The sequence below is a fragment of the Xiphophorus couchianus genome, chromosome 18, assembly GCF_001444195.1.
Source record: "Xiphophorus couchianus chromosome 18, X_couchianus-1.0, whole genome shotgun sequence".
Classification (NCBI taxonomy): domain Eukaryota; kingdom Metazoa; phylum Chordata; class Actinopteri; order Cyprinodontiformes; family Poeciliidae; genus Xiphophorus; species Xiphophorus couchianus.
Window position 1 is genome coordinate 30,008,128 of NC_040245.1, and position 19,889 is coordinate 30,028,016.

The 19,889-nt window shown below is 43.8% G+C and overlaps 2 protein-coding genes and 1 long non-coding RNA gene across 4 annotated transcripts in view; 2 read left to right on the top strand and 1 right to left on the bottom strand.

Annotated features, from left to right (window-relative positions):
* phf12b (PHD finger protein 12b) lies at positions 1-15,355 on the top strand. 2 transcript variants are annotated; one of them, XM_028044835.1, is made up of 15 exons: positions 1-723; positions 1,019-1,200; positions 2,485-2,557; positions 3,345-3,801; positions 4,287-4,407; positions 4,509-4,641; positions 4,733-4,897; positions 6,271-6,414; positions 7,166-7,850; positions 9,005-9,106; positions 9,182-9,328; positions 9,409-9,501; positions 10,162-10,244; positions 10,359-10,497; positions 14,179-15,355. In XM_028044835.1, the coding sequence occupies exons 1-15, from the start codon at positions 658-660 to the stop codon at positions 14,610-14,612; spliced, it is 3,024 nt and encodes a 1,007-aa protein (XP_027900636.1). In that variant the 5' UTR covers positions 1-657; the 3' UTR covers positions 14,613-15,355. The 2 variants fall into 2 exon arrangements, with proteins under 2 accessions (XP_027900636.1, XP_027900637.1); XM_028044836.1 differs by lacking the exons at positions 1-723; positions 1,019-1,200 and adding an exon at positions 1,727-2,073.
* The window catches only part of LOC114161530 (uncharacterized), a 17,517-nt gene continuing 7,781 nt past the window's right edge, over positions 10,154-19,889 (bottom strand). Inside the window, exon 3 of the long non-coding RNA XR_003599039.1 lies at positions 10,154-10,164. This is a non-coding gene — a long non-coding RNA (uncharacterized LOC114161530). The remainder of the gene's footprint in view (positions 10,165-19,889) is intronic.
* The window catches only part of dhrs13b.1 (dehydrogenase/reductase (SDR family) member 13b.1), a 3,045-nt gene continuing 736 nt past the window's right edge, over positions 17,581-19,889 (top strand). The window contains exons 1-4 of the mRNA XM_028044837.1: positions 17,581-17,757; positions 17,837-17,955; positions 18,159-18,282; positions 18,658-18,984. Of these exons, the coding sequence (XP_027900638.1) occupies positions 17,631-17,757; positions 17,837-17,955; positions 18,159-18,282; positions 18,658-18,984 (697 nt within the window). The 5' untranslated portion in view covers positions 17,581-17,630. The remainder of the gene's footprint in view (positions 17,758-17,836; positions 17,956-18,158; positions 18,283-18,657; positions 18,985-19,889) is intronic.

Sequence of the window (19,889 nt, forward strand, 5' to 3'; positions counted from 1 at the left end):
GCGCATGCGCGGCCGGCAGTTCGCGGTTGCGCCAACTGGAAGAGGATGTTGCTAGCAGCCAGTGTAGATGCACAGCCTTTTCACAACAATAACATTCACTAAAAATTTGCATCTCCACATCCACGAACTGAGGATTCCGCTTTGAGAACACAGCCGGATTCGCTCCTTGGATCACAACCTCAGCACGTCCACATATTTATAGTTCCGTCTTCTTTTGACAATGGGACTGGATGGGTTTGCAGCTTTACTGGACTGTTTTTTGGCAGAAGCAGAAACAAGAATCTTGGCTTGCCAGCTAGGCCGCAGATGGATTTTGTCGCCATGAGCAAGAGTCGACTGGCGATAAAATATTGGATTTATTCTCTATGCGTTTATATTGTCGCCGCTGCTACGGAGCCGATGCGTTTGTAGCACGATTATTTTCCATTTTCGCAGTTTTTTGTTAAAGGCAACAACAGAAGCTAGCAAGCCCGCTAGCTTCTCAACCTTGACTGGCTGCCGTCTTGTTTCACTAGTTAGCTCCGTTGGCTAGCTAGCGATCACTGGGCCACCAAAGCAGTTGGATTTAAACTTTCTGTTGAGGATCTACGTTCACTGTCTGGTACCACACTGGTACCGGTACCGCAGATTTCGTTTGCGAGGTCTGCCTCTGGCTGAATGTGGGACAAAATGGAGACCCCGACGATTGTGTACGATCTGGATACCTCTGGAGGCTTGATGGAGGTGAGGTTGCTAAGCTAGAAGGCCTCAGTAGAGTTACTTCTATGCATACGCTCGGGTTTCCCCCCGGTAACTCTGTTCTGGTTATCCTAACATTTGAAACTCGACTATTCTGTTGTCAAGCCTCTTGATCTCCCAGTAAAGTCAGCTCTCTGGTTTGGGAATGGAGGCCAGAAGCTGAGTGTGGCTGTGGCGCTTCATGAACCGTGTCTGAGGATACTGAGCTGCATGCCTTCCACCGGTTTCTGTGTGCAGCAGTCGTGGCTTTCATTAACACCGACTTGGGTTGTTTTTGCAGCAAATCCAAACTCTGTTGGCGCCTCCGAAGTCCGAGGATGTGGAGAAGAGGAGTCGGAAGCTGGTAAGAGACGTTCGGAGGAGCGGCAGGGCCACCAACCACGACACCTGCGACAGCTGCCGGGAGGGGGGCGACCTGCTGTGCTGCGACCACTGTCCGGCTGCATTTCACTTACAGTGCTGGTAAGATCCAGTGGAGGGAACAAGCTACAGCAGTGAGTGTTAGCCCAGTGGAGGTCATCTGTACCGGAAGGTGCAGTTGGCCTCACCTCTGGTTTTTTGTTAGGGGTTTAAAATAAACTACGCAATTTTATCTTTGTGACTACATTGCCAATTTTTTTTTGAGGGGGGGAAGCGATTAAATGTTGATTTTAATATCACCTTGCAGAAGATCTCAATGCTTTGTTTCTAATATAGATTTGATGAATAGAACAAGTTCAGAGTTTCCGCTGATGTATCTTCTTTCGTGTTGCTTACTGCCATCTTTCCCTCTTGTGCAGGACTGCGTGTGGCAGGCAGGGCTCAAACACAACAAGCAGAACTTGTTAAATATAAATAAGTGTGTTTAATAGGCATGCAGGGATGATACCAGAACACTGTAGGTGCTTCTTCCGTCCGATAGGGGGTGGAATTGAGTTCCTTGCTGCTAGCAGTGTAGGCAATGTTGCTAAAAATGGTGTTCACCATTCCTCTGTTTACAATATGGCGACCTCCCTGCTTTTTTTCTGGTCAAGCGCCATCTTAGTAATCAGCGTTAAAGTTCGACATGAAGGGTGAAGAAGAGGCAGTAAATGGACTAATACACATTCTCAGATTCAGGGACGGCTTGTTCTGATCCGTCCACTGCATGTGTCTCCGTGTCACCCGGTTTTCCGCTCAGGGCGGTTTTCTGCTTGCATGTTTAGAGCTGAGCCTGGATGTCAGAGCATCTCAGGAATCCGTTTATTGATCTGCTGACGGCTTGTGATATGGATGGCCGTGTGTAACCTACAGATGACTAAAATATCTGCAGTTTGCAACTGGAAGCGGGCATTGCTGGGTGCTTCATTATGCGCGGTTTGTATTGTAATTCAGTTTTTGTCCACTAGGTGGAGACAGAGAAGCTACTTTTATAGTTATATAAGGCATTGAAACCGATTTAGAGGCATTTTCTTCATTTAGCCGCGGCTGAGAATTTATTTTACGGTAATAGATATAGAAATATAAACACAGTTACAAAACAACTAAACACACACCATAAAACACACACCAATTAAACAACAATTGAAAACAATGTTATGCCCAAATCCTTAAGTATTGCTTATGTTGTACTGTAATTAAAAAAAAGAAGCTAAAGCTATACATTGAAAGAATTAGCTTAATAAAATTCAGAAACGTATAAATGAACCTCTTTAAATGACAGTTATTAATCCTTAAACTTAGCAGACAAGCATCGAATGGCTGACATATTTTTTTTTCTTACCCTAGCAACCCACCGCTTAGTGAAGAAATGCTTCCTCCTGGAGAATGGATGTGTCATCGCTGTAACATGAGAAAAAAGGTGAGTGATGAGATGTTGGGTTAGTTGTGTTAACTGACTCGATCATTTCTAGTTTCTTTTGCACACCTTGGATACTTTGTATTGCAGATGCACAATGGATTGAATCATATTTATTGAATTATATTTGTCCCAATTGCAAAATAAAGCTTTGTGTCATTTGGGGCGGGGTGGAGTCTGTGAAGTAAAACAATGTGGGTTAATATGGGGTTTAATACTACACAAAACCAGTATTTAATGGTCATGGTTTGGTGTGTTTTCAGTTTGCTTCAATTTTAAGAAACAAGTGTCATCTGTAGAACTGACTGGATGGATTCTAGGACAATAACCTCTTATATAGTTCATCTTATTAAGACATTCAGTAATGTTTTAATAAGACTGTCCATAAGTTTGCAGTTACATCCCTGGGATTAATCATAATCATATCTTATTAGCAAGTTTCAGCAACTGTATTGTTACGTTTTCTTAATTTTCTGCAGCACTACATTGTTCAATGTACAACGTGTGGCTTGATAACTTGTTCATATGACATGCTTCACGTATAAATAGCCATCAGGAACACATGATGCTGTGTCCCTTTTTAAAAAGCTAAGGAGGTGGTTTAGATAATCTGCACTGGTTAAGAACCATTGTAGTCATTGTAATTAGAAAGTCAAACATCATACATGGAAAAATGTTGTCTAATTGAACTGGTTTGTGAAAATGCATAATGTCTCCAACCTGAAAGCAGCTGAAAGTTTTCTCCTGCTGGACCTTTAACTCTCTCTTGGTTTCTTCTTGTTGCTGCCAGAAGCGTGAGCAGAAGTCTGAGCAGACTAATGGCTTCCCAGACCGGTCCTCAACCAAGCGTTCCACTTCTCCTACGGGCGAGCTAGAGGTGGGCCCCGGCCAGCTGAGGCTCGATGGCCTTCCGCCAGGGGCAGGCGCTGCGGGGCCCGGTCTGCGTGTGGCTCAGGTCCGCCTCCTGGACCGTAGGACCAGCAGCAGGCCCAGCAGCCGTCCTGGGACCCCGACATCCAACACGTCCTCCACCCCGACCCCATCAGAGGAGCAGAACGATGGAGAGGAGGAGGCAGCCGACCCTGAGGATGACGTGCAGGCGGTCGAACCCGACGGCGCGGCGCTGTCGGTGCCGGCACCTCGTCTTCTCAAGAGGCCCTTCCAGCTGCTCATTGCAGCAGCCATGGAGAGGAACCCCACACAGTTCCAGCTGCCCAGTGAGCTGACCTGCACCACGGCGCTGCCAGGTCAGTCCGTCATAGAGAGGGACTGAGAGGGACGCAGTATTGCCCTGTTACTTCCTTGGTCTGGTATCGGTCTGGCCCCAGTCTATGTCTTATCCCCGTCTGGCACTAGTCTGGTCCAGGTCAGGCCCCAGTATGGCCTCAGTCTGATCCCTCATCTAGTATTAGTCTGGCCTCGGTCTGGCACCAGTCCCGGTCTAATCCTCGCGTGGCCTTGGTTTTGTCCCAATCTTGGTCCGTCCCAGTCTTGTATCTGTTGAGGTCCAGAGTCAGGGAGCTGGTCGCAGGCTTCCTGCTGCAGACCTATCATGGACTGTTAGCTGAATGTTTGTGACTCCATGTCCTCTAACAAAACCTGAAGCTCCAAAATTTACCAACCAAGCTGTTCTGTGAACAAAGAGCTGAGCTGACAGCAGCTCTGTGGTCTAACTTCCAACTATGTTAGCTTGCCAGCCTTCTCAGCTGTTTTGTGTCTTTTGGTTGTTCAGGCAGCAGTAAACGAAGGAGAAAAGAGGAGCTGCTAGGTAAACCATTCAGGAGGCCTCAGCACGAACTGGACCCCAACGGCTTGGTCCCTCTGCCCGTTAAAGTCTGCTTTTCATGCAACAGGTGAGGCACCAGTGTTCACTGATGGGTCCTGCTGCCTAACCAGGCTGGTATCCATCCCGGCACATGCTGTGTCCTAATGGACCTGGGTTCTCTCTCCACAGGAGTTGCAGGTTGGCCCCGCTGATCCAATGTGATTACTGTCCACTTCTTTTCCACATGGACTGCCTGGACCCCCCACTGACAGCTCTGCCTGCTGCCAAGTGGATGTGTCCCAACCACGTTGAGCATCTCGTGGTAGGAGAGAGCGTTCAGAGTTGACCGTTTGAGCTCCATTCAGCCGGTTTGCGGCCAGCTTCAGCTCATCCCATGTCGTGTTTTAACCCAGCTCAACCAGAGGAGCCTCAGCCTGTCCAGCCGCTGTCAGCTCTTTGACCAGTTCCAGGACAGGATCTCCCAGCATGCTGTCCGGTTGAACTTCCTCCGTAGAGTCCATCGGCAGAATGCTCCCAACCGCCGGATGTCTTACCAGCAGAACAAGAAAACCATTAAGGTACGCTCACTGCAGAGAGGAAGTCTTTCATTAGCCACATGTTGGATTTTACCTTAGTGTACAATTTATGCTTCTGTTACCATGATAACGATTAGTTTGAAAACTACGTTCTGTGAAAGAGTGTAGATATTCAGGGCTCTGCTCTCTTATGGTTCAGATTTTATTTAATAGAGAAAAGCTTTTGTGAACAACTTGGAGCTGCTGAGTCCCTTTACACATGGAATCCCTCAAAGCTCCATACTTGGACCCCTTCTTTTGTTACTTCCATTAAAATCTGTTCTTCACACACATGATGCTTCACTTTTATGCTGATGATTGTCAGATCTGTTTCATTATGACAAGTTGACCAATACAAGAGTGCATTTCAGAAGTCGGAACATGGATGTTTTTGAACCGTTTACTTTCTAATAAGAAAAAAACCATCGATTTACCAGTCGATCTACGTTCCCACCCTAATCTATGGTCATGAGCTTTGGGTCATGATCGAAAGAATGAGATCACGGATACAAGTGACCGAAATGGTAAAAAACCGAGGTACTGTTTAAACCCAGTGACTGTTCTGAAGTCCAACCATATCTGGGTTCTTTAATGGACCCAGTCACTCAGACTGCAGTCAACATGGCTGTTAGACTGGAGAATGATTTTAAACTCACCACACAGATCAGTTCAGTAATCAAGTCCAGCTTTTAGATATTAAGCCATTTCTCTCACTTTGATGCGTTCATTACGTCTCAGATTATTGCGATGCATTTTACGTTTCTGCCTCAGCTTCAGTTGCTCCAGAATGCTGCTGCTCCCCTTTTCAACTGGTACGAGAAAACGAGAATGCATCACTCCTGTGATAAAATCACTGCATTGGCTCCCAGTCCGTTTTCAGATTAACTTTAAACTTCTTTTATTTGCTTTATTAATGTCTTCACGATCTTGCCCCAGAGTTACTGTCTGACTTTGCAGTTGCACGTCCCATCATGCTCTCTCAGGTCAGCAGATCAGTTCTTGCTGGTTGTCCTAAAGTCGAGCAGGAGGGTCAGAGGTCATGGAGCGTTTTCAGCTGCTGCTCCCTAACAGGCCGATTCACTTCAATGTTTTAAAATCGTTTCTTAAATCTTCTTTTTGTTTTCTTTGCTTTTGGACTAAGCTTGAGGTGCTTTAATGTCTTTATTTTTATGTCTGTTTTATTTCTTTTAGTGTACAGTATTTTGGTTAAAATTTTATTTTATTCTAGTAAATGTTTGATTACTAAAATTGTATTGATGATCAGTAAGGTGACCTGCTTTAAAACGAGGAACACGGGGAGACCCTGTTGAGGGGATAAGTTGTGTTCGGCTGGCAGGAGCCAGGCTGGTCCTCTGACAGACGTTGTTGTTACCCAGGTGCCAGATGCAATCAAGTCTCAGTACCAGAATCCCCCCCCTATGCTGCTTCCTGCTGGGGTGCATCAGGTGGAGTTGGTTTGTAGCGGACTCCCCCACCATCAGCCCGCAAAGCACCTGACCACAAAGCTGGAGCAGGAGGAGGTGGGTACCACAGCCGCCGTCTTTCACTGTCCACTCAGTCCTCCAGGAATCACCTGTGTAAAATAACTGGCGGCCTGTTCATTACTGCTGGAATGTGTGGAGTTACACACCACGAGGTCTGCTGTGGAAAGTCAGTAACAGAAGTCAACTGCAAGAACTAAAGATTTGGTGGACAATGTCTGAGAAAATAGTTAGTTTGTCATGAATATAAGATGAGCATTTAGAAAGAGGAAAAGAGTTGATTCCATTCCCAAAACCCTGACAGAGTCTGCAAAAGATGGATCAATTCCTGCGACCGACCTCATTGCTTTTTTTTTTTTGCTATTTCATTTCTCCACTATTTATTCAACAAGAGTATCAATAAACAGCAATAAATTTGAAAATACGATGAAATGCAGTTACTGCATGCAGTTTAGTGATGCAAGTCGTCACATTTCTTTGTGTTTAATGGCTGACAGTGGGATCTTTACTGGGACATTTCCCCAGCCGTCACATACTCTGTCAGTATTTAGTCCTAAGATTTAGTCTCAGTTTAACTTAAATTCATTCAAAGTCTTAAATGTGGAACATTTTTTGCCAAAACAACTGAATGGCTGATTAAAAAAACAAAACAAAAAAAAAGAAATAAAACTGCTTATTGAATTGTGGCGACTAATGGAAGATAATGTTAATGAGTAAGCCGACACAGAAGAGAATCAGTTACTGTTTGGTTTGCTGAAAACATTTGAACTGTTTGTGCTGCTTCCCACAGTGGCTGCAGGACATCATTGCTCTGCAGTGCAGCATCATGAGACACCTGTCCATCAGCCAGAAGGTCCGCTCGGCCACGCCCACCGACCTCCCGCCAGAGTGCGAGAGGAAGAGAACATGTGTTACATCAGAGGAGAGGAAAAGTCAGGCGGCTGAAGGAAGAACTTCCCCTGAGCCGTGCTCTAAGCCCTGCAGCGTGCCTGAGCCCCCCCAGGAAGCCCATATAGCCAGGGACGCCTCAGCAGAGCTGGGGGAGTGTAAGTGCAGCATGGCACCCTGCCCCAAATGTAGGAAACCCAACGGACCCCTGGCAGAGCTCCACCCTCCCAAAGCCAACGGACCCCTAGACTGTAACAGTGCCTCGGACCCCTGCAGGCCGCCGGACCCGCAGCACAGATTAAAGACTCACACAACCTCATCGTCGGACTCGGCCGTCCCTTCAGGGCTAATGAACCACATAGGAACGGAAACGGTTAAAAAGGATCCAGAGAGCACAACTGAAGCCTGTGCTCAGAACAACTGGCCCCCGGTTTGGCCCCAGAGCAGCCAGCAGAACCACCGGAGCCAGATGGAGGTCCAGGAGTTGTGTTTGAGTAGTGATGAGAAGCCTCCCTTCCCCCTCCCAGACCCTAAAGGCAGCTATAAGCAGACCTCCAGCAAGCAGGGGCCCGACTCAGCGACTCCAGGTAGCCCCGGTCCCCAGCTGGCCACAGAACGTCATGGACCGAAGGCCCCCACATACTCAGGCGTACTTCACTGCTTCATATCAGAGAAAAACCACAGCTAGGCACCAAGCTGGCTCATTGAACCTGCTGGTATCCATGATGATTGAAGGAAATGAAGGAATTTGTCATTAGAGATGCAGGCAGTCGGTATTCTCCACTATGAAGTCTCAACCGTTCAGGCTCTGTTTGTGGACTCTCACAGGTCACACACAGTACGCCTCAGTATGTGGGAGCCTTTACACTATAATAATAATGTCAAATAATTTTGACATTATTTTCAATGTCAAAATTTTGTCTGACTCATATTCTCCAAGGTGATTTACTCAGTTATTGCAGAACTTTGCAGACTTTAGTTCATCAGTGGCTCATAATTTATTGCTATGGCACCAAAGAATGTGTAAGGAAGTTTTGACATCAGATCAGTAGTTTTTGTAGACAGCTGACCATTTTTCTCCTTCCATCAGTGATGGTGTCATCAGCAGTTGATCAGCGCTGGTTTTAAAACAGTTAAACCCAGCGCTTGATCTCATTGCTACTTGTGTTGTTCTGCATGTGTGTAACTTGTTGCTGCTTCTTTGTAAGTTCTTTGAAACCAAACTCTGAGGTTAAACTAAGATATTGTTCTCAGCCTGTCATTCAAGATGACGTATTTGTAGATCCGGTCTGATCCACAGAGGCTTGAACACCGACCGTTAGTGGGATGTGTCCGCACAGAACCAATTTGATCGGGATCCCAGTTGATAGCTGGGATTGGTTTGAGTTAGTCTGGAGTAATCCCGATCAATAACAGTCAGTTCTTTGTGCTGATATAGTAACTGTCTCTATCAGCAGCTGCCTGATGGACTGACCGCTCCGTCTGCCACAGAAGACACTAGCTGGCTAGATATATGAAATTAGCTGTCTAGCTAGCTGATATTATCTGGTTAGCTAGTTGACATTAGTTGGCTGACGTTAGCTGGTTGGCTAGCTGACGTTAGCTGGTTAGTCAGCTGACAAGGCTGTTGTCAGACAGCAGTAGGGAGGTATTGGCTGCAGAATGGCAGGTAGCATGGAGTGAAAGTGAGCAGATAAAGCTGCCCACTCTGACCAATCAGCTGCTGTGTTCTGTCCTCTAGATGTAAAGGCTGGTCCTGGCCTGATGGACTGCCTCCTGCCCAGTGCCCTGTCCTCCATCAACACCCTTTCCTCTTGCAGAAACAGTGCCAGGGACGTTGGAGGTAAGTTACTCGGGTGACTGTAGCTCATGGTGGTTGCTATGGTGATGTGCTCTGATTGGCTTTGTGTGTGTGCAGGCATCGAGCTGGACAAGTTGGATGAAGAAACAATCCGGTTCCTGGCTTACCAAAGGATCCAGCAGCTCTTCCCTCCCAAAGCCCTCGGCAGTCCGCCGCTCCTCGCCCCGGGCGTTTCCTCAGACCTCCCTCCACTGCACCATGACAGTAAGAGCGACCAGGTCTCCGCTGCTTTCCGCTTTACTGGGCGGAGGTGGGCGGCTAAAGCTCCGCTGCTGTCTCTGCAGGTCAGAAGGTGCAGGCTCGGGCTGTTTTCTGTCCCTTGGCAGGACGAGGACAGACGGTCAGCATGTGCTACAGGACGCTCTACATCGGATCTGGTAAGAGCTGCATGCTGCTTCAGCTGCTGCTGGTTTGGCTTCTTCATGTAGGAAGACTTGGATCAGGTCTGACCTGGTCCGGTAGCGAGCGGCTCACTGCCACAGTAGAGTCGCTCCCTCCAGGAAGCAAACATGTTCCATCACAACTATTGCAAATTCACTCAGCAATTTTCGTCAGTCATTGCAACTTTTCAGTAAATCTGGCCAGTCACTGTTATATTGTGCATACACTTCATGTAAAGTTGAATGACCAATACGGAATTCTTGTTTTGCACTTTGACCCCTCCTGAGGACATGATTGGATTCATATTAATGGTGCTGTTTCATAAAGAAAATGTTATTTGCACTGTAAATATGAGCTGTTTTGTCTCTTTTGTCTTTCAAAAAAGACAACATTTTTTTATCTTTTTTGAAATTGTGCAGCAATAGATCATTTGATGGGTAAAAATAAATCTTAAGACAATGTGCTACTTTGACCGCAACACTTTGCAGTCGAAGCCTACTTCAGCAGTGATTTTAGGCTGCAGTAATCACAAAAAATATCGCAGCATTGTGGAGAGACTGTAGAGTTGATGGGAAATTGGAAATGAGTGAAATGCATCCGAAACTTTTGGAAGCATGAACTGCAGGCGGTGATGTGACTGCGCTGTTTCCCACCAGGTGCTGACATGGACGTGTGCCTTACCAACTACGGTCATTGCAGCTACATATCGGGGAAACACGCCTGCATCTTCTATGATGAGGTACGGCTGTCGCACGCAGCTCCATGTGCTGCTTCCTGTCCTCCAGCTCCTTCATCAATCTGCTCCCTCTTATGTGTGTGTCTGTGTCTGTGTATGTGTTTGTGTGTTCTACAGAACACCAAACACTATGAGCTCCTGAACTACAGCGAACACGGCACCACAGTGGACAACGTCCTGTACTCCTGTGACTTCTCTGAGAAGGCGTTGCCGGCGGCGCCCAGCAGCCTGGTGGCCCGGGTCCAGGGACTCATCCGTAAGCTCAGCACAACTCCACACATTAGACAAAGGCACCGTAAAACAGGCTTTACACTTTCATTGCTTTTAATAGATCAGTCATGATCAATAAAATTTGACTTTTTTGGAAAAAGAAAAAAAAATCCAAAAAACTCTTTAATGTCAAAGTGAAAGCTGATTTCTACCGCATGACAACACTACAATAAAAACACAGACACGATGATGGCAGAGGAACCCAACCCACCAAACCACCAGATCTGGAAGCACAACTAGTGCTTCCAGATCTGGTGGCGCCCAACTCCAAGTACTGCCTGGGAAGTCCAGATGTTGTCTGCAGCATATCGGCAAACCTCTGGAGGAGTGTTCCCGTTCAGCTGGAATCATCTCCATCTAACTGGATCGGGGGAACTCTGCTGCCTTACTGCTGTCGGACCTGACAGCCTTCTTGTCACCATGGCAACAGGGCTTCATATCCAGATCTGATCTTTGTTCTTTACACAGTCAGCTTGGTTTCACAAAGTCGCAGTGAAGTGGGAGCACCACGTCAGTGAAACATGCTAAACTTCATTATTTATTTCTAAACGACGACCTGAGGAAGGTGAGGAAACGCTCATCTGTCCGCACACAGGATCTGCGATCATGGGGGAAGTGTGTGTTTTCTGTCTGGGATCATAGAGCTGGACTATGAATCAATAATGTAGACAGACACAAGATCAATATCAATAGAAAATACATCTGATAGAATATTCACTGATCTCTGATCCCGAACCGCACAGCATTGTGGGAGATGGAGGTAGGCCTGTCACGATAACAAATTTTGCTGAGGGATTAATTGTCTCAAAAATTATTGCAATAAACGATAATATTGTTTGAAGACCATTTTACACTGATGTAATGACATAATAATCCAAGCAATATCCTGCCAAAATTAGATGCATTTTATTTTCAAAAGATCACTTAACACTGAAACTGATAAACAAAATAAACAAAACAACCAAAAACAAAACTACAATTGACTCTCAGTCTCAACTTTCATGAACAAAAAACGCACTTGAATAAAAACTAAACAACATAAAATCAAAGTGGAAATAAAAACTACATTCAACCAAAAGGGTGCAGATTATGAAGTCTGATTGTTGCCCTTCAATAATCATTAGATTTAGATCATATCCAACTACCTGATGCAATAGTTCACTCCTACCTCAAGCCCAGTTCACACTACAAGACCAACTAAGATTGTCGCTTACGATAATTGTCACTGATCATCCTGCAGTGTGTTACGACCAATCGGGTCCAGTCGGTAGAACTTCGTGGCCGCTCCTATCTAAATCAGGCATATTCAACATGTTCCATTGTTTATCACTGCAGCGTGTGGGGTTGTCTCCCGACTGGGAGCGAGAACGCAGCCTGTTGAATGTGACAGGTAGCCAGTCAGAAAGGACGGAGGGGAATCCCAAAGAGCTGACATGGCACAACCCAAAGTCCAGCGGACTTTGGAGATGATATGTGGAAACAACATTAATGTTTATTCAACATTTTGCGCAAAGAATATAGAAATGACAAGTGGAGGAGTTGGAGCGAAATTGCTACCGCAGTTGATAAACCCGGTAACTTTTCAGCTGTTCTTTGTTAACTTGACATAAATAGGTTCTAATGATAAGGTTATTCATTCAGTCAGGACTTTACGCTGACACTAGCCACATGCGTTGCAGGTAGATTCCAGTAAAACATTGATTAATGCCTGGTTTTAAAATTAGTTAACTGGACTTGTAGCCATTACTATGTGTTCATATTGTTCTCAATGTAATTTTAAACATTAAAACGGTAAATACGAATTAACTGATGAAGCTTAAACACACAAATGGTAAAGACAAAAAAACCCCCAGAATAACTCACCTTCACATCATAGTTCAGCAAATAAAGCTCCGTCCTCCACTCTTTTATCCAACGCCCTTTCTATTTGTTACATCTTTTATCGCTTAAAATAAGCTCACAAACTATTGCTATTGCTTCTACGTCATCAGCTGTGTTTGTTTACAATAAAATTCACGTGTGATATAGTGGCCTTTACGGGGTTTTCTGTCTGAAATGTGAATGTCGGTGAGAGAAATCGGTTTGTGTGTGGTGTGTTGCTCTGGCTGTGTGGCTGGACACACATCACGGTGGAACCCAATCGAACCCGTTACACCTGCGGTTTTTTTGTCTGCTAGTTTGTGATCTCTTGGGTTTTGAAAATGGGTGACGATCAGCCAACAATTCTAAAATTGTGTAGTGTGAACTGGGCGATAAGGTAATGAGGAAGGGAAGGGTCAGTGGAGAGCACCATAGTTGAGCCTTTTTTCATCCAGTGTCATCAGTAGAAAGAGAAAAAGGCCGGAAGAAACGATAAAGTCGATAAACTAAAATTAGGTCGATAACTTTCATTTATCGTGTGATTAATTGATTTATTGTTCATCGCGACAGGCCTAGATTTAGGCAGAGGAAAGACTTTAGCCGCTCAACCTCTTATAGCAAGGTAATCATCAGCTAACTCACTCCTGGGTTCCCATAGCAACAACCTGATGAGTAGAAGCAGTTTCATGTTTTTCCAGCGTGCCTCAAAACGACTTAAAATAAAAATATAACGGCGTGGAGTGGAAACTGAATAAGAGGAACGATCATGTCACCAGACTGACACATTTCAGATGTCATAAACACAAAACTAATCAATAATTAACGATATTAATATGAGACGCTTATATACTGATGCATTTTTCAGCCATATTGTCCAGACCTACTTGATTGTTCAGTTCTCTTTGCTTCACCTTTCCTAACCGAGCAGCTTCAGAACTGAAGCAGTGTTCTGCTGCTCTGACCCGGGCCAGCTGAGTGGGCCACAGAACAGCCAGGGTTACAAGCAACAAGCAACAGAACATCGCCACTTTAAACTTTTGCCACGTTTTGCATTAAATACACAAATTCTACAGTAGTCCTTGTTTTTCTTTGTCAAACCCATCGTTTTGGTCTGGATCTGGATTGACTTGTGCTGTCTGGACCAGAGTTCAGACAGGCTGGGGTTTGTTTTCATCTTACTTGTTGCCTTAAGTTCCCTCTTTAGAAAACACACTCTTTGTCAGATTAAATTTGATCTATTTATCCCCAAAACAATCCAATGTATGTTCTGCATATTCAGTAACATGAAGCTTTTTCTTTCCAGTGAAATGGGAACAGAGCCAGGATGTTTGAGTTCAGTTCCAGTTCATTCCTCTTTAGCACTTTGGAACTCAGATGGCAAAAAGTTACAAACTGTATTTATGATCGTTCTAATATGTGGATTAATCATTGGTAGTAAACATCTGCTGGAAAAGTAGGACATTAGACAACTGATGAAGGTAAAATGGGTATTTGTTACATTTTATTAAAGGTTTTTTGCAGTTTGGAAAAATCTTTTTCCAATGACAAGTCGATATTCCACTTTTTATTTTCTTTGGTTGGAATAAAAATGCTTCTAAAACCTCCATGTAGTAAAAGAAGTGAAACTGAAACGGTTCAGATTTTGTGCTCTGCTGCTTTTTTTTTTTTTCCAGCAGAACAACAGAAGAAGAAACCTGTTGACTGGTTTTTAACGTAGAACATGCGTAGTGTTTCTGCTCTGCTGGTCACCATGACGACGCGTTCCTGCAGCCTGTCAGACCTGCTGTGTGTCATGTGATGTGTGCAGGTCGTAGCAAGAAGAGGGAGGAGGACAGGGTCGTGAGTGTGATGCCGGTGGGCGACGTGATGAGCAGCCAGCCGCAGGGCGGCGTGGCGGCGTGCAGCTGCAAGGTGAGCGGCTCCAGCCTGATCGGCGGCAGCGGCGCCGGCTGGGAGGGCACCGCCCTGCTCCACCACGGCAGCTACATCAAGCTGGGCTGCCTGCAGTTCGTCTTCAGCATCACTGAGTTTGCTGACGAGGAGCCGCCCGCGGCGCCCCCTGCTGGCTGCACCACCACCAGCAGCAGCAGCCAGAGCTCTGCTCCTGCCTCCACCTCCACACCCCCACGCCCCCCACCCAGCACCGCTATGGTGAGCAGCCCCTCCAGCCAGGATGAGGCGGACACAGAGCTGGCCCCCCTACACCAAGTGCCCGTGCTGCGCTACAACAATGTCCCATAGCCCCCCCACAGCCCCCCACCCACCACCTGCTTTTATTTGCACCTTCTGTGTCACTATAAGGAGAAAGCTAACCAGCAGGATGGTCAACAGGGAATACTTTATTTTTTTCCATTTCAAATTGTTTATATTTGCATGAACTTGAAGTATTAATGACAATCTCTTCTGTTTGAGAATGACTGACAGTAACCTTGTTTTCACTTCAGACCGTTAGGACTTTGGGCAAAGATTATTTACTTGAGCTCATTTCTTTCCCACAGTATAAATTAGTTATGTATGATGTAACCTTACTGTGTCGGTCAGAACCATTTAGCAGTGACCTTTTTTTTTCTTCTTTTTTTTCTCCTAGTATTGAATTCCATGCATTGTAATTTCTTTTGCTGCTTTTGCACCACAGGTAGCTATAAATGTATGTAATCATACAGGCTTACACACTATATGTAAACATACTGTAAATGTAAATAATTCAGTGTTTCTCAGCTGGAGGAACTTTGGATTTCATGTAGATTTACCATTTTTTGGTTTTTAACTGTACAGTTCATGCAATTTGTGATACTGTGTAGAGTACCTGCAGTTTGTGATAAAACTTGTTCTAATCGTGTACCTCTGCTGTAGTCCATCTGTTTATACCATAATGTTTTAGCACTCATTTTAACATCATGTGTTGCTCTGTACATAGGCACTCTTTGTCTGTACCTGCTTGTCTGTTAAAACCTGTAAATACAGAAAGATTTTTTAATAACAAACTTTGTTGGAGTGTGATAGCTTATTGTTTTAGAGTTAGTTCACACCTTCCTGGAGATTGGTTGTTCATTTTAGAAATGGCAGCAACAACAAGGCTGCAAAAAGAAACACTAACTGGGTGTTGGGGATGTAGAGCTAAAACTAAGGTAGCCACACCTGCTAGTAGCTACCCAGCAGCAACTGAGAGCGCTAAAGCTAACTCGCTGCTGTTCACATTATTAGCTTTTTAATAACAAATCTCATATGCAGACAGAAACCGTCAAAGGATACGGAAATATCTGCTAAACACCTTAGACTTAAACTGCATATGAACAAGACTATATAAAGGTTAAAAAACGTTTTCAGTTCCAGTGCAACTCTAAATGTATCGTGAATTTTTTATAGAACTTATGACAGACAAGTGTTATAAAAAAATTATAGCTTTCAAAGTGTTTTTACACATAGAGCATCACCTCGCAAATGTCTCAAGGCACTTTGGAAAAGAAATGTGTTTTATACATAACTATTTCAACAATTCCATCTAATTATATACAGCTTCAAAGTCAAAATTTCCAATTCCATCCTAGTTGCAATAATGCAGTCAATGTTAAGTTATTTTATGGTTAAAAAAATTGTAAAAAGCATTCTAAGGAAAACTGGCGTCGTCAGACTGTAGGTCTTTGAGAAGAGCTGACCGAAGCGCTCCATGTTAAAGAATACGTTTTAATGGCAGCGGTTGGCCCTTTATCGGAAAGAGTTTGGCTGTTGTTCCCCACAACCACTACCTTATTCGGATGTTCACAGATGATTTTGTCGTGACTGAATAATTAACCGGAAGAAGAGTGCTGCTCTCTTCTTGTGGTGTGATGACAAGGATAACTGATATAACTGCTACAAGTATTGCCTCTGTGTTCTCTGTTTCATAATGAGGCTTTGTGGTTCCACCAGGTCTTAGAGCTCAGAGAGTTTGGGTTAAACATTTTGGGACTTGTATCCTGGGTTTGCTGAACTGCGGATGAAGAACAGCCTCCTCTGAGTTCCCTAGCCCATCATGCTCTTTGTGATTCCTCTGATCAAACTGGTTCTGTTTTAGACACCAGGCAGCTGGTGGTGTCACACTAAACAAGAGCCCTGTTCCTGTATTGGTCTCACCTTTGGACTCACACCTGGGTAATTCTAATTTGTTGAATTTTGTTCATTTGTGTCTCTTTGTAAAAAACACAGTTTAATTTTGTAATTTACGTCTTAGAGTGTTAAGATGTAACAATATTAGGTTGTTGACTTTGCACTTGTTTCAGTTTTACAAAAGCAATAAGATTTTAACCACTGATAGATAAAAAGTCAAATATCTGCTTGTAAAATATGCAGATTATGTTTAGTTTTCTTTCCATGTACAAGAGTCCTTAACGTGACAGTAAAGGTCCTAACCTGAAGTGTTGTCAATATGAGCTGGAATTGTAACATTTATTGGCTCTCTGACCATTGATCATAGAATATGACTTTTTGATTATTGCTAACACAGAAACCATCAGTTTGGTTGCATTTAAAGAAAAGTTTAAAATTTGAATTATTTTCTATCAACTTCATTGCTCTTTGCTAATTTGATTGCTGAAATAGCTCACCTATCAAGTTAAGAACAATAAATCAATTTATCTGTCTTTCTATTGACTGTTTTATTCATTTTAAAAATACATAATGCATGTTTGACACTACACTGAATGATGTGAGATTCTCTTTGGAATGATTCTATATCAGATTTCTACAGTTTATATATATATATATATATATATATATATATATATATATATATATATATATATATATATATATATATATATAAAATTCTGCTATGAATATCTGGAACCAAAAGAGATTTTCTGTTGCCAGGAGAAATATCTGAACTGTTGATGGTAAACCAGAGGAATCCAATTCCATATGGATGAAATGTCATCCAAACAAGGATTAAAGGAATTACGTACAAAATCTTTGAAGTAGCTGCTTAACTTCCTTTGGCCAACCATAAACCTCCCATGACATTATGTTTTAAAAAAAAGAATAAGGTGATAAGTCACGTTTGTTACCCCATTACTATATTTTGAGTCATCATGGATCACCTGGGTCTTCTGAGAATTTTCATGATCTTTTCTTTCTGTGGGTGGTGCAGTGTGATGATGATGATGATGATGATGAGGCTTGGAGTCCCGCCCACTCAGATCATGGGTGCTGCCTGACTGGAATGACACAGAATGTTAAAACGGAAAATAGCTGAGAGTGCTGTGAGGCGCAGAGGCAGGAACCATGTCTGTTGTGCTCCTGGTCGTCGGTGTCGTTATAGGAGTTGCCTACATTTACCGTCACATTGTGGTGAAGGGCAAGAGATGCACGAGCAAAGCAAAGCTACATGGGAAAACTGTGATTGTCACTGGTAATTCAACTTTTTTCTTTTCTACTGCTCTTCTCTCCTGCCTTACTTTTTGCCTGACACTGCTGTTTCTCATCTGCAGGCAGCAACACTGGCATAGGGAAGACGACGGCCATAGACCTGGCTAGGAGAGGAGCCCGAGTGATTCTGGCCTGTCGCTGTAAGCAGAGAGGAGAAGCTGCTATGGAGGAGATCAGAAGGGTGAGGTCATCTCAGTGGTCTTATCACTCAGTTATTGGTTTCTTTCTTGTGAAGGAACAGTGGAAGGATGTGGTACTAACAAATAAATAGAGATGTTTATATTTGTAATAAATGGAGACATTTTGTGGAAAATCAACCTGTCACTACTAGCTGTTAGTCTGGAGCAGGCTGACTGACTGCTCTCTGGTTCTTGCCTGTTGCAGGAGAGTGGAAGTAGCCAGGTGGTGTTCATGCAGCTGGATCTGGGAAGTCTCAAGTCTATTCGCAGTTTTGCCGAGTCTTTTTTGAAGTCTGAACCTAGATTGGACATTCTAATCAATAACGCAGGTAGGACTGCTCAACTACATACCACGCATATATCATCCATGATATCAAGACTGATTATTCTTAGGCTTGTTTTAGGTAAATTCCATTGCTTTAAACTTTTGTTCCAAGAAAGCACTTCCCATCTGCTATGTTTGCTTGTTTTTTTTTCTCCATTGTCAAAATGATAAGAACCTAAGATAGCAGATATGTAGACAGTTATTTCAATCATCTTAGCCTACAGGATTCCATGCTGGACCTACGAAGTCAAGGTAACCCTGACTGTTTCATTCATCTGAATGGTGGAAAATGTATAACCTCTGAGAAAGGTCAGATGAGATAAACTCTTTTTAGCTCGACATCTTTACTAATGAATACTCTCATTGTATTTGGCCCCAGGTATTTGCCTGCAGGGTCAGACAGAAGATGGATTTGGATTAATGTTTGGTGTCAACCATCTGGGTCATTTCTTGCTGACCAACCTGTTGTTGGACCGTCTGAAGGAGTGCGCACCCAGCAGGATAATCAATGTGTCGTCCATGGCGCACAACTTTGGAAAAATAGATTTCGACTGCCTGAACAGTCACAAAGCTCTGGGCTTGGGGACATCCTTCATACGTCTTCTCCAGATCTACTGCGACAGCAAGCTGTGCAACGCTCTCTTCAACCATGAGCTAGCCAAGAGGCTGCGAGGAACTCAGGTCACCTGCTACACTCTCCACCCAGGTCAGTTTATGTTTGGACAGAGTGAAGCCCAGTGGATGTCGTTCAGATGAATCAAGAAGTAATCTGTAGAGAAGAGAGCAGCGGCATCGCCAAGCTGAGTTGAGCTACTGCTGTAACGAAGACCACAGAGTTTTAAAGTGAAACTGTTAAGAATACTGGAGCTAACTTTTATCTGTTTTGGTCACTTTCAAGTAACTGACCCAAACTCCTTCATACATCAGAGTTTTTGTCTAAGTTACTATATGCATGACTCAGTTAATCATGCTATTTGTATTTTGTGTTAGGCTCAAATATGAGTTATTGAGTTTGGTTGTCAAACCATTTTTAGCGTTATGTTGGTCATCTCAGTGGTCTTATCACTCATTCATTCATCTTTATGGAGGGATTGTGACTCAAATGCCTCAACAGTGTTGGTTCAGTTTGTAGGTACTTTCAGTTCTTTTAGGGTTCCGTTGCACCAGTTCATTTGAGTTCATCTCTAGACTTTGTACCACATTTTTCAGTCAAAATGTTCTAAATGCAAAATGGCATCCTGCCTGCATGAGCAAATTTGAACCAAGCACAATTTAACAAATCAAATGGCTTTTGAACTGTGCATGTTAGCCAATCAGCTCCCGTCTGTTCCTGTTGGAAAGATTTTCAAAATATACAACTTTATTTATAAAGCACTTTAGAACAACACTGTTGTGCTGTTCACCAAAAACAGCTAAAAACATCAACATGCTTCTCTCTGATCCACCAGAGGATCTTCCAGTCTCCATTTGACCTGACAAATATGTTAATCAGCAAAATGTGATGCAGATAATAAGACGTCTACTTCACAATAAGATGTTTACTTCACAGACATCTTATAATCTAGAAGCAGAACAAATGTTGCTCGCGTTCAGCTAAACAGCCAAGATGAG